Raw genomic sequence first — 14840 nt, 5'->3', positions numbered from 1 at the left:
GTTGGCTCGGTCTACTCCGCAAGATTACATATATGTTTGTTGATTGACATAAAGCAGATAATAACGGATTTCGTTACAATTCTGCGTACTTGTTATAAGTGCTAGTAGGATCGACGATTGTGAACTATCAGTGTAAGTTTCTACTTTCAAACTTGTCACACGCAATACTATCGCCAGTTCAAAAGTCATTGGGCCTTCCGGTGAGAACGTTATTATTACAATAGCTGAGATTCATCGGTCACAGAAGATCTTGGACGTGAGACGTGTCCAAGTTAGTTATTAGTGTTTTGAGGAAAGTCATTTCTTTGCGTGCGTTTTCTAAGATTACACGCGGATCCTGCGACATGCAGCGAAGGCAATTAGGCGCGAACACCATGGCGAGATTAGCAGAGTCCATTTTGGTCTGACTTACCACTTCGGGAGCGGTAAATTGTTGAAGGAAGCTAATCAGATATGTGAGTACCTGAAAAGGAAAATTTGAATAATTTTATCTACCGGTTGTAATCACAAAAAATGTTAAAGGTAGTAGGTATTTAACTTCTATTGGGTTACATTATATGTTGTTGTACGCAAATTACGATCAATATTGCAGCTTTCCCAAAAGTCCATAAGGCCCAAATACATCGTATCTTCTCCCTTAATCTTTCCGGTTCACATCCGAGATAGATAGAAAGAGAAGGGAGATGGATCGTATTAATGAATCTATGTCTCGCACATTCCCACGGAAGTTCAGTTATGTGGACAGGTTCAAACCTCTGATTGATGACATTTTTTAATAATTTGAGTGATTTTGCCCTCAATCTGCCTGTTGGTAAGCAAGATGAGGCCTAAAGTGGTGCACGCAAGCTCAAGTTATGCCTTTTCACTCTTGCCTTGAGAATCACCAAATTGCAAAAATCGGGGAAATAAGATGCGGGAAGGGAAGTCACATCACAGCGGTACGCACAATAAAAGATTTGGCGAATCGCAAGGTGCGAAGTGTGGGGATATCGACCATGTTGATCGACGCGATGCATGTCGCGATGTCGTGGTCTCGTGGTGTAGCTGGTGCTAATTGCGTTGTGTTGCACAAGCGGCGCATCGCAGCCAGCTTCATATGAAGACTACGTTCGCACTGTCCAGCTCGCTGTGGGACACTGACCTGCCGGTTGAGCGGCGGCAGGCGCTGCAGCGCGCGCTCGCAGGCCGCGAAGTCCGCGCCGGCCGCCACGCACGCCGCGTACAGCGCGTCCGGGATCAGCGGCTCGTACAGCTCGCGGTACCACAGCTTGAGGAGGCTGGCTGGCGCGTGGGCGTCTGTCGAGAGGCAAATTTCATGTTATTATCTTATTATATTTGATGAGACAAAATCAAATGGTTTGTAGATTCAGATCCCGTAAGAAGCTTAAATACCCGTGTAAACCCCGTGTTTTTACCGCTCAGCAATTATTGCCTTATCGTAAATAAAAATACTTAAGTTGCTTGGGTGATTGCATGATTGCTTGGGTATGTGAGCTTCACATTAGCCTTGTGTAATTCTTTATTGAAACATCTCACTGAGGCGTTTCTTCAAAGTTATCTACTGATTCGTATATCGAACACTTCGTATCACTGTATCTGTATCATCGCCCGATATGCGTCACTGTCACTACGACGCGGCAACAATCTCTCTCTCTCTTCCTGGCTGATACTGATTGAAATTAAACGAAAATGTCGATGAGCCACGGCGGTCGAGCAGAATCGGTTCATTAATTCGAGCACTTCGGGTGCCATCGGCTCTCGTTGCGGCTAGCCTGTCAATGAGACATCTGGCTGGCATCATTATTTGCCATTGCAATTGTTTATTTAGTATTAACTATTCGTTTAGTAATTTTACTTTTACTTTGATTTGAAACGTCCGAGATAAAATAACTGTACGCTACGGGCGCGTTTTAATTATAAATTATACATTATTATTTATAAATTATACAATACAATCATCGTTTGTTTGGCAGGCATCTTTCATATAATAAGTCAATACATATTCATATAAACATAGTATTCACCTGTCAAAGTGGAAGCATCAGGCAGTTCCCAATTATCGATTTTAGCTTTTAGGGCATTGACTTCATCCACATCGGCAGAGACCCTGAAGATGCCTTCCGTCTCGCGTCCGTTCAGCGCCAGAATTTGCTGGGATAACGCCACTTGAACCCACGGCAACTGGCGGTTAGGAAACCTTTCTTTCTGAAGAGCCATCACTTCCGATAGCGTGTTACCGAACATTGATTGACGGAAGATTTGAATCTGGAACAATAATACAGCGTCAGGTTTTTCTTATGTCTTGTCAGCCACAAATGTGACTTATATGACTCCTTGAAATTGGTGTATTAATTAATGTTTCCTCATTTGCATTAGTCTATAGACACAACACAACAGGAGGCAGTTTCTTACCCTTTAAGCTTAACGTTAAATCGTAAGAAACTGCCTCCACCCAAACATTTTCACACTTGCGACCTTCATTATTATGGTATGAAAACCTAGTAGTTTTCATAATTATAATCTGGCATACATCCACTTTTACAGTGCTGCCATTATGTAACTTCCATTCGAAAATGGATCCACTGGGTTCACGTGAACACTATACTTACCCTAGCTTGGTCTATATCCTCAGTACTTGGTTTTCTCGGCTGCCGCTTGCCACCAAATCCGATTCGCTCTAGCCTTTTGCACGCCACGCCCGCGTAGTGTGAAACTTGCACGTGGATTGGCCATTTGCCAACCTAATTAAAAAAAAATATGTATACTGCACTTAACCTCGATTCATTAAAAGTGGTCAATTAAATGTTACATCGCCATCTCGTATCGTATCTCGTAAGGTTGTATTTCATAACAATGCATACAGCGTAAAGCAGTTTTCATTATTAATACATCATATTAAAACAAAATTGCATTAAATATCTGTCGCATAATAGCTTAGATATTTTAAACCACACAACAAATTAAAAGCGAGTAATTACCTCAGGAAACGCGTCAGCAAAGGCGGGGTCTCTATGCCGATTGACGTAATTGGTCAGAGCCGGCTGGAACGCAGGAGAGGGCGGCACGAACGCCAGGCACACCGCGAGCAGCTCCCAACCGCGCAGCAATGAATCGCGCAGGGGATTTTCTGTCGTTTGCCTACATAGTTGCACGTACAGTTCGTCTCGTAACCTGTAATATTTTGATGAATAAGTTACCGCTTCTGTTGTGTTGTTGAATAAGCGCCGATCATCGTCTCGCTGATAGATTTATTAATTAAGGTACAAGTGAGTCTTACTCATCGGGTCTTCCATCTTTCATGGTATTCCATAAATCCATTCCATACAAGTCAATATGTCATACCGTCTCTTTCTTTTTTACTTTGAATTTATTTAAACTTGTTCTTTGTCTCAACTATATTTAAACTTTATTTAAATTGTTCATTTGTTAAAACTTTATTGTACAAAATACAAATGTGGTCGAAGAGAGATAGACTTCATACTTACTTTTCATTAGTAAACGTGGCGTGTAGGATATCCTGAGCCACGGAATTGAGCGTCATGCCGGGTCTTGCTTTCCTGTCCCCCATGTATATTTGCACCAGTCTAAATAGATCTATGGCCGCCTTCTTGTGTGCTTTGTCCCAATCAGCGCCGACCATGGGCGCGCTGATTGACGAAGACGTCCATGATAACATGTCGCGAACTGATGCCTAGAAAAGAAAAAATATGAAATGGCAAGTAGATTTTAGACGAGAAAAATGTATAACAAGAAAAAATGGGAATTGCTAACTGTACCCGAATAGAAGTTCAGAAGCTAAACAGCCAGTTGCAATAGAAGAGATTTATAAGGAACGTACCAATAATACCTCGCACTAGACTTACTGTTGCTTCCATATTTAAAATGTAAAAATATCGACACGAGAGAGTACCGTACTGACCTTTCTCCTAAAGATTCCCTTATTGAAGTTGAGGTTGTCCTTAGCGAAGATCTCTATGTCCTGCTCCGGGGGCGGCGGGCGGGTGAAGTGCGCGTGCGACCGCACGGGGCTGTAGAGCGCGGGCGCGCCGCCCTCCGCGCACGCCCGCGCCGCGCCCGCGCCCCCGCCACCCCCGCCACCCCCGCCCCCCACCGCGGGCTGCGGCGCCGCGCCCCCGCCTAGCGACGACGTCTGCAACACCGACACGCTTGTCATTATCGCCTGTTTTTGTTGGACTCATAACAATCACTACTTTTTCTTGAAGTTATAAAAACAAATCTTACTGCCTTGAAATCTTTGTATTGGCGCGTGACTGCCGCTTTTATCCAATTAATATTTGATAACTACTACAAAAATAAAATTAATATTCCAGTGGAATAAGAATCATACATAAATCTTGTATAGTTCAGTAATTTATTTTAAACTGACAAAAGTGCATTTTCGAATAATATTTTCAGACAACATTCAAGACTGTCTGATGTCCATATGAAACTTTACGATTAATGTAAACCTCCTCCCTTGTGGACCGCCAATTTTCAATTTCTTGCAGCTATCGCTAGTTACATATACATAAAAATAAACTAAGCACAACTCACTCTATGTATCCCAGGCGATGGCTGCCGATCCCTTTCAAAACCGACAAACGTATTATAATACGAGACAGCATGATTCATATATTCAACATCAGCCGGCCTATGCCCGTACGAGTGCGGCAAATAAACGCCGGATCCGTCATCGTCGTCAGGCGTCCGGGCGCCGCCGTCGGACGACTCATTGTCCGGCTCGTGTCCGGACAGCGAGCGCGACTGCGACGAGCCGGACCGCGACCGGGACGAGCCGGACTCGCCGTCCGAGCCGGACCCGCCGCCGTAGCGCCCGCGACCTGTCAAATAATATACTTATATTAAAATTTCCGCTATTAACCAATAAGTTTGTACGTAAAGATTATTTAGTAGATTATGGAAAATTGTAGTAATTGCCTATTAAAAGCGCACTAAAGTTGCAGTACTCTTTTCTCTTCTTTATCACGTGTTAACCTAACAAATATATTTTTTTTTAAAAAATAATTTGAGGAAGTTAACCACAATCTGTCTGGTGGTAAGCAAGTAGTTGCCTAAGGTAGTGCAAGCAAGCTCAAATAATGCCTATTCACTCATGCTTTGAAAATAAAGCATTATATGTACCAACTGGACATCTATACCACTACCCATGGTTTTAGCAGCCGTCTATAAGCTGAATTATCAATCAGTTCTTAACTCCCTTACAGTATTCTTACAGCCAAACCGTCGCAGAATAGTCAATTAAATTTATTATCTCTTATAAAAAAACTTATACATATACTAACTGGACAACTTAGCCTGCTGTATGATGTAGTCCTGCAGCGGCAACAAATGCTGCATGCCGCGCAGGTCCCAGTTGCAGTACAGCGGCGACCCGCCCCCGTCCTCTTCCTCTTCGTCGCCGTCCATCGGCGGGGCCTCCAGTTCCACTGGCCGTTTGTGACCTGCAGCATACAAACATACATATAATGGCGTATATATCTCTTGCGGGGTAGACAAAGCTAACAATCTTAAAAAGACTGATAGGTTACGTTCAGCTGTTTGGCTTAATGATAGAATTTTCGTGTCAATTTCTAATGAAATTTTGATTAGGAAAAGGTTACTAGAAGACTAGATTCGAGAAAGGAAAATTGGGCCACACAAATTGATTGACCGACTAATCAAACTTGTTATAAGATAGCATCGATTGATTGGGTTGGCATGTGGTTACATCCTTTATAGCATAAAGTCCATCTAAAGTAGAGGGTATAAATTATAATAAAAATCACCTATTTGAATGTAAGAGACATTAAAAAGATACCTATACCTACTTTGTTAAAACTATTATAAAAGTTAAATATTAAAGTCAATATAAATATCTCACGTTTAGATTTGGTTCGATCTCGTGGCGTTGAATTTCTCTCGAGTCGTTGGTTGTGTTTTTGAACGTTCGGCTCCGTCAACGGGGGCTCCAAATTCACGCATTTCATCTTGTAGTTCACTGGAAACATACCACAAGTTAATATACTTGAATTCAATTGTGATAAGGATTGGAAGGGATATTTAAGTGTGAGAAATTATGACTCCAGATTTCTTATCTGTTTATCTTGATTTCTTTCTTGATTGACTAAGAATGGTTTCAGCATCATATTTATATGTCTAAAACCACTCTTTCATTTCATATTTATATTTCATTCATTATATTTATATGTTGTATGTTTGATGCTAGATATCTTCATCTTGAAAGAAATCTTCTGCACCCTTGCAGAGTCCAGGCGCAAAACACATCGTGTAAAAACTCACTCCGGGTTCGTGAATATTGTGAAAAAGGTGATTTTTGCCTCGGGTACTTTTTACGCAATCGGAACTGACACTAGGTAACTAAAGTGTTAAATAAATAAATATAAAACAAAACATACCAGCGGCGATATTATCTTGCTCGTTGGCAGAGGAAAGTCTCATGAAATTATGATGCGGTTCGTTTGATGATCTGTGTTTGCTACTGCCAGACGAGACCGATGTTTTGCTCGACGTAAATCGTTCCGGCTCTGCCTGTTGTCTTCTGAAAATTGTCGGTATAAATAATATTCAAAAGTTTGCGTATGTTTTTATAGAATACCTCATCAATTTATTGCAAATTTTTAGAAGTTGAATATACCACACAGACAAAAAAGCTGTGGGATTTAAATGAGATCTGCTCAAAACAGTATACAAACATGCATATTTAATAAATCCCTGAAAATGTCAATGACAATTTCCCGTCATCATCGCTATTAACATACAAGAAGATATGCTCTACTGGAAATCACACCTCCAATATGGAATGACTGATTTAAATAAAAAGCATTCAACTCGGAATATGAGCACAATACCTGGAGAACTCCCTGGCCCTGTGCCAGTTGTGCCGCAGCTCGAGGCTGGTCTGCCGGAACGGCTTGTCCGCGCTGTACACCGCCTGCTTCTCCGGGTACCGGTCCATGCGCTCCAGTTCAGCCAGGCGGTCCTTGTCTATGTGCCTGGTGATGATACAACGGATGGACACTGATTAAAATATGACTTTGTGATAGGCACATTTATCTATTGCATCTTTTACCACGATCCGATATAGAGATAAGGTTGTCCTGCAAATGTTGCAGACATGAAACGGTAGTCGCTACGTGTAAAAACCTGACTTACCTAATTCAGGATCAAAGTCAAAAGGCGCACCCCAGGCATGCGCCTCTGAAGTGAAGATGTTACCTGGATTAACGCCAGGAGGAAAGAAGAAGGATTAAATATCTCTGACTCTTTCATCTTTGCGTGTTTACGACACCCTCCAATGTAACACTTCGGAGCCCGAATGCCTTTCGCATTTCCAGAACAGATGGACAATCATAAGCAAAATTACATACATACATACATAAAATCACGCCTTGCTACGATCTCTGCATACTTCCTAAGCAAAACTAAGGGTAAAAATTACTTATGAAATTGTAGTGTAAAACGACATCAAAAATTTACTCTTAATAATTGGTCTGTACTTCGGGATGGTTAAGGTAGGTATCTGAATAATGTATGAATACACAGCTGATGCCATAGAACAAATTTTGCCGATAGCATACATTCATGTGTTGAATACTTTAATAGCTGCGAGAGCATCACAGCAACAGAAGGATCACACAAATTTCAAAGATACTAAAGCCTAAAGACAAATAAAACATCACGCAACAAAAAACATTAACTAAAAAAACCTTTCCGTTATATGACCTAGACATCCAAAAACCTTTCCAATTGTGCATAACGAACATGGAAAGTCAGGAAGCAATAATCTAGCTATGATTCACTAGACACAGCATTCGTTTTACGTGAGCTAGCATATTAAGTGCTAGATTATAACTGTTCTATTGTTTGAGTACTAAAACCTTTTAAATACTTGAATGGTTTTCATGAATTTATATGGAGGACATAGATTCGAATTTCAGAAAACTCTCACTTGTATGAATTCCTTAGTTCTAAACACGACAAAAGACAGACAGACTTGAAGGGACCACTAAGCTGAGAGTCCTCGCTATAATTTGGGTCAGTTACCTAGGTAGGTTAGGTCATTGGTTTGAACTTCAAATACATGATATGTGTCGCGCGATAGGTCTAAAGATAATCCCTTTCCACTAGACACGAGGGAAACGTCATAGGTTCAAATGTGACTCACCTGTCGGAGTACCTGTCCCGGGAGTGGCGCGAGAGGTGCGGCCGCTCCAGGCTGTGCAGCGCCAGGGGGCTGCAGGCCTCCGTCGCCAGGGAAATCGACGACACCAGCGAGGGCCGGGCCGCGCATGGCTAAAATAATATTAATTTTGCTTATAAAAGACGCTAATGGGTATCCCTTAGAGAACACGCCAAAATATGAAGTGAGATATGTATGTTTTTGCAAAAAAGTGTATATGAGAGCAAAGTTTGTGTTGTTCTTCTTGGGGTTCTCGTAGGACTTTTTGTATTTGCCTCAAGGCCTTTTTTTCATATCGAAGAGGATAACCTTTTTACGGACAACCCCCCGGGTCTTCACCCGGGAGAGTGTGGGACTCCTGGCACCTAATGTACCAGCCCACCCACTAAAACCCCTCCGTGCGCTCTTCTTGCCATTTTGAGGGCATCATGGGATCGCAGGCATTTCACCACAATGCCCTATGATTTGCCTCAAGGCCTAATATAAACCCTAACAACAAGTGCTAAAAATGTAATCTAGTGGCAGGCAGATAGCAGACTGAAAATGTTTCTATAACACGTAATACCATGCCCTGCTGTCTAGCCAACAGATGATAATGCTGTGAGAAAAAAAAAGAGAAGTAAACGTTTTTGCAATCTTTAGCTCCTTTTTACCTAAACGACTAAACTAAACAGGCTTGCATACAAAGCAGAAACTTAGTGTTGATAAAATAAAATAACCTATCCAAGCGAGCAGTGACATTCTCTTCTTTTGAAAGTTGTATAAATGAAATAAATAAAGTCAATAAAATAAACAGACCTGAAGAAATGGAGCGGGTTGTGGTTTCTGTAATGGACTGCTTGGACTCTGAGGCGATGCTGACTCGCAAGACGAGCCACCGGTCGATTGCTGTTTTAACTAAAAATGAACACACGCACATTATGCTCTCAACACACTCAAATATATGCAGCGATGCTAGCCGCGCGAGTCAAATTGGCCATAAGGGATAAATGTCGTTGGCGTAACAATTTGTGGTCACGTTGGTGTTGCTAATATCACTTATTTCTTCTTAAGATACTAACGATCTTTACATATTTTTTTACCGATTGACCACGCAACAACTTTATTTTTTCTGATTCCGATGAAAGTAAAAAGGGAAGAACTTTGCTTTAATGCTTTGTTGATGAGAATATTTTTTTATGTACAACTAAATATATAAACATGCCTAGCCATATATCTGATCAGTATGATAAAATTAGCCGCCCCATGTTACGTATCCACCGCAACACTTTTTAACCGTTAAGGACTACCTAGAAATACACAAAAGTAAGTTTACCTTTCGTCTGGTCATTGGAGTACTCTCAACAGATTTGAAATATTTCTCGTGCATGGAATCATCCGACGCATCTTTACGGGGTGATATAAAACTGCCACTCCGATTCAAGGCTGAAAAAAATATTATAATTTAATTACTTTATTGATTCTTTTTTTGCTTTTCAAAAAAATATTTCAAATTAGTAAATAATGTGAAATTTAGCTAGTCGTATCAAAGTTAAACCCGCGTATAATATTCACTCGACAAATTCGTTAATGTGATTGACAATTTACATAATCATGAAAATCACAAGCATTACACATTGATAGTCTTAAGGACGTAGTTATTATACAAAAAAAGGATCCAGAACTATACGGAAGCTAGCGTAAATTTATTTAAAGAGAACTTAATTTAATCTGGCTTTGGCCTTCGAAAATTATGACTATTTTCTGTCTTTATCTTCACCCTGTAACAAATTAAGGTATGATATGTATGCTGTGTGTAGATACCTGTATGTGGTGACCACTTGTCAGCTTCGTGCGGCGCGGCGCTGCTGCGCTTACGCAGTTGCGGCGTGCACACCGCCGCGCCGCACCCGCCGCTCGCTGGACCACCGCCCACGCTTGCACTCAGCTCCTGATTATAAAATTTCATATAAAATTCCCGGATATTCCATATATAGAAACGGGATTTCTTAAAATTCCTGCGGGAACCAAAATTAGAGATATTTCGTTTCACATGGGCAAAGTTCTATGACTAGAATTGATTAAATTATAAATGAAATATACGAGACAAATTATACAGATTTAATAACGTAATGGCAGAACTGATTGAATTTGCAGAGAAAATTTATCAATTAGAAGAATAACTCCGTTAAATTCATTTGCATTTATGTTTGCGCTAACAATGACCTTCACACCAATGATTGTTTTGATGATCTTCATGACCATCTCGGGAAGGATCAATGAACTTTATGTTAAAGTAAAGATAATGAATAATAAGGAGAATCATAACTGGAATTAATTTAACAGTTATCCTATAATTTCTTTAGGAGAATAACAAATCATATTAAGAACTCTTGACCATAGGTATTTCTATTCCACAACGGTATTATACATATATGCATGATTGTATGTTTATACATGTATAAACATACCTACATACAATCACGTATAATATCCCTTGCGGTGTTAACAGAGCCAACAGTTTCAAAAAGACTGTTAGGCCATGTTCAGCTTAATTAATGATTTCCATAACAGTATTATCTCACTATGAAAACTTTTTAAAATTAAAATTCACGATTTCTTCAGACCTAATATTAAGAGTGTTCATAATAATTTCATAACCTAATTATTATGGCCCATACAATTTGATGGTGAGACGAATTTTATTATTTTTAGTACGATAGTAATACAGAACGAAAAAAGTGTTAGCAAATTTACTGAAAATATTGTTGACTTGTTATCTACTAATAAAATTTTATTAATTTAAGGGTTCACGAACGAACTGTGCCACAATTCAAAAGTCCGATACCTAAAATCAAAAATAAATTTTATAGGTCCTTCATTTTATTTGACGAAAAAATGACTTATTGCGATTACCTGCTTCCGCCTCTGCTGAGCGCTGCTAATACTACTATCAGACGATCTACCGGAGTCAGTGTGCCGGCACACAGGAGTGGAACCATCTTCACTGAGTCTACCTCTTCGACTATCGCCGCTGTTTCTGTAATATAATATATTTTTAACTTCCTGTGTTGCGACTTACTGGTAAAGGCAGTATTCGGACCGTGGCCATGGGATCAAAACATTTTATCTGGTTGGCTTTAACAATGTATAAGCTTTAATAATGTCACACCAGCTGTATAGCATGTTTATTGCAGGTGTATAGCATGTTTATCCTAGCTAGACATCCCGAAAAATTAATTGTTGAGGATGCCGAATGTCAGAAAGCGAGCCTTAAAATAAACGCCGTGATTTCAATAGAAAATTAAATTGAAAAATATTCAGAAAATTATTTATTATTGTCCTAAAATTCAACTATTAGAAATAGGTGAACATGAACAAAAACTTAAATAATAGAAATAAGGACGATACCCAATTGGCACAACATTTACGTATGTCTGACTATAATTAAGCTTTTTAGAACACATTGATGCCATGGGAACCTCACGCAATGTTTGCGACCTTATTAAATCAACTGTGTTACACAATATACCTACTAGTTTTAATATAATTTTATTATCAAACTAAATTATGACTGAAGAATGTGATTTAATTAACACAACTGCCAATTTAATAAGGTGAATAATTATGTGATTTTTAAATAGGGCTAGAATTGGCCTCGAGGTATTTAATGGATTTAATCATTTAAAAAACAAAAAAATTTAAAAAATCGCATTGAATTTTGCATAGATAAGCACTAAAATATAATCCCATTTGGTTTGTTTTGGGGGTATACAGAGCCAACAGTCTGAAAAATACTGCCACGTTGGACTTTTGGCAGGGTTTGGTTAATGATAGATTGAGTTTTTTTTTTAGTAAAACATCATTAACATATAACATAAATATCCATATTTTATGATAGCACTAGAGTTGCCGTTAATATTTGCCTCACCTATGGTGGTAATGAGATCTCCTAGTTCGCACGGGGCTTGTTTGTGTGATTGTAACATTTTTGGCATTACTCGGAGAAAGCTTGCTGGCACTAGCCACTGTACTGTTTCCATTGCTACTGACTGGATCTACTGATGATGCAACCTGTTGGAACACAATAAGTCAATCTACAGTCAGTCACCTCAAGTGTAAATTTAAGTAAGTCTGTAACTGTAAACAATAAAATCACTACATACACAATAAAACCCAGCTTTTTCATATTCACATTCAGCCATTACATCAATAACCCAGATAAATTAAAAACTAATTTCAGTTTTATAGTATGAACATTAGCAATAGTAAAAACAGTATTAACAAGTTTTTTTTTATATTGTTCTTTAATATATAATTTTAATTATTCCCATGGATATTCAAAAACACCTCTCACTATTTTGTTAATAAAGTTTGTAAGAATTTATAATAAATACCTGAGCAGCAGCAATGTTTGTTTGAGTAGAAGACTCCCTCCGCTTCTGCGGGTCTGTGTTTTGTTTCAATGTTTGTAATTTAGCTAAGGGTATGATATCGCAGTCTGTAGGCCTGTGCCACACTGTTGTCTGTAGAAAAAACATATTTATTCAAGATATTTATTCAAGAAATGAATATTACCCTATACAAAACTATAATTATTGTAGGCAATGAGCTAGCAACTGGTTTCTATTTAAACCTTAATGCATAAAGTGGCCTTCCAGTATTTCTGAGATGTTGGCTCTATCAACTCCATAAAGGATAAAGACACTATAGTATATATGGACAAAATTATAACACCACAACACACCCAAGCTTACATTACCTAGGAATATTTTATTAAAAGCAGACCTATTGATAATATATCAGTATGTAGTATATCCCTGCTTAAATTAATGCCAAATTTGTGTGAATTATACGTAAATAACTCTGTCTGTCTGTTATGCTATCAGGCCTAAACTACTAAACCGATTTTGATAAAATTTGGTGATGAGATAGACTTAACCCTGAGGAAGAACATAGGCATAGGAGCACAAAAAGAAGCATAGAAGGACATTATTTATAAAATGGGTAGTAGGGGTTGATAGAGGGGATGAATGTTTGTATGGAAAAATTAATAATGGACACATGGAAGAATTTATGGGTAAGAGCTTGTTTAATTTTAAGTTGTGTGAATGTCATTAAGTGGTACCCCATATCTGCATATTTTTTAATTTAATCTTTCTAGAGTAAATTAGCAATATACCTCCATCTCTCTCATACTCTCTATCCGGGAATTCACTGGGCTGACAGAGTCTCTTTGTCAGTCCAGTGAATTTCCAATTATTCTAAGCTGTTCAGTAATAAATATTGAATTAATTTTAATTCCTCAATATTAAATAGGTATAATCAGGTGTGAAAAAAGTGATCCCTAATAATATTTCATATTTACACCTTTGTAACAAAAAAATTTTCTTATTTGTCATTATCTACAAGCTGAAGTTCATTGAATATCTACCAATTTAAGGGCCGAATAAATATGTCATATCACCAATGGAAAATGCAGCACACATTTAAGACATTTATTTATTAAAAACTTTATTGCACAAAAAAATGTACAAAAGTCAACCAGCCAAACAGAAAATTTTTTACTTTATTTACCTGAGTTGAAGCATTATAGTAGTAAAACCTATGTGTATTTATGTCGAACAATTCCCACCACTGAGAGGAGTCTGTCCTTTTTACTTTCACTCCCTGAAAAGACAGTTTTGATATTAACAAGAGTTGAATTTTCTTCACAGCTGAATTGAAATAAATTTAAGTGAATTCATGATCATTTCTGTCCTACCTGTGAATTTTATTTTAAAATATTTTACTCAATAATAATTTCTACCTTTAAAGTATTTAAGATATTCTTATGCATATTTAGTCACACTTTCATGGTTTCGCAACAGCAATTACTTGGGTAATTACCATAAAATCACTGAATTCATCAGAAAGAAGTGACTGGAAAGTTATTTACTAAGCAATTCAATGTTTAGTCTAGAACAATGTTTCAAGCAATATTCTCGAATTTCAACAGTGTAACATGACTGATAATCCGAGTTGCCGGTTGCATTGTAAATTGAATAAGGCTTACCTCTGGGGGATCCCAAACGCACTCTCCTGTTGTTAGGTTAGCATACATATGCTCCTTTGTTTTGGGCTCTATTATTTCCACCCATTCCACCCTAGAATAAAACATTATTGGATTTAAATTTCACATGAAACACAAGACGAACACTACGACAAATTAGTACAGATTTTGGGCGTGACATTAGCGATTTCCGTATACTTATTGATTTTGCAACTTTCAACTACGGATATAGAATCAAATTGTCAAAAAAATTACATATCGACTATGCACAAGAAATTACCTTTCTGAAGACATTTTCATAAAATGATAAGCTGTTCTTTGTGTATTTATTCACACATCGTGAAAAATTTGTTTGACCTAAAATACGAATGAAATTGCTACAAAAGCTTCCATGTTGAATGTTTACTTCATGACGAGTGCGTTCATAACATTTAGTTACACAAAATGGTGGAGACAACGTCAGCAGACAGATATCATCTAGGTAAATCTTATAGTAGGCATAACGAAACAAAAAATATTCTTAATTTTACTTATTTTAAAATAAATTACCAAAAATTCGCTTTTAGCAAATTATAATAAAATTTATCGCAGTATTGCCTAGTTTTTTTG

The 14840-nt window shown here is 38.2% G+C and overlaps 1 protein-coding gene across 1 annotated transcript; it reads right to left on the bottom strand.

Moving 5' to 3' along the window:
- Window positions 1–151: 151 nt before the first annotated feature.
- On the bottom strand, window positions 152–14646 carry LOC106132462 (rho GTPase-activating protein 39). The gene is made up of 22 exons (XM_013331892.2): window positions 14512–14646; window positions 14235–14325; window positions 13757–13849; window positions 12577–12705; window positions 12111–12253; window positions 11096–11219; window positions 10004–10130; window positions 9516–9625; window positions 8999–9097; window positions 8186–8313; window positions 6870–7013; window positions 6417–6559; window positions 5882–5998; window positions 5304–5462; window positions 4555–4841; window positions 3920–4150; window positions 3486–3691; window positions 2979–3171; window positions 2610–2741; window positions 2025–2265; window positions 1142–1296; window positions 152–463 (listed from the first exon to the last, which is right to left on the bottom strand). Exons 1-22 carry the CDS (start codon window positions 14529–14531, stop codon window positions 239–241), a joined length of 3297 nt encoding a protein of 1098 aa, XP_013187346.2. The 5' UTR covers window positions 14532–14646; the 3' UTR covers window positions 152–238.
- Window positions 14647–14840: the final 194 nt, after the last annotated feature.

Source organism: Amyelois transitella, chromosome 7 (assembly GCF_032362555.1).
Source record: "Amyelois transitella isolate CPQ chromosome 7, ilAmyTran1.1, whole genome shotgun sequence".
NCBI lineage: Eukaryota > Metazoa > Arthropoda > Insecta > Lepidoptera > Pyralidae > Amyelois > Amyelois transitella.
This window is presented reverse-complemented; position numbering and strand designations above follow the sequence as displayed.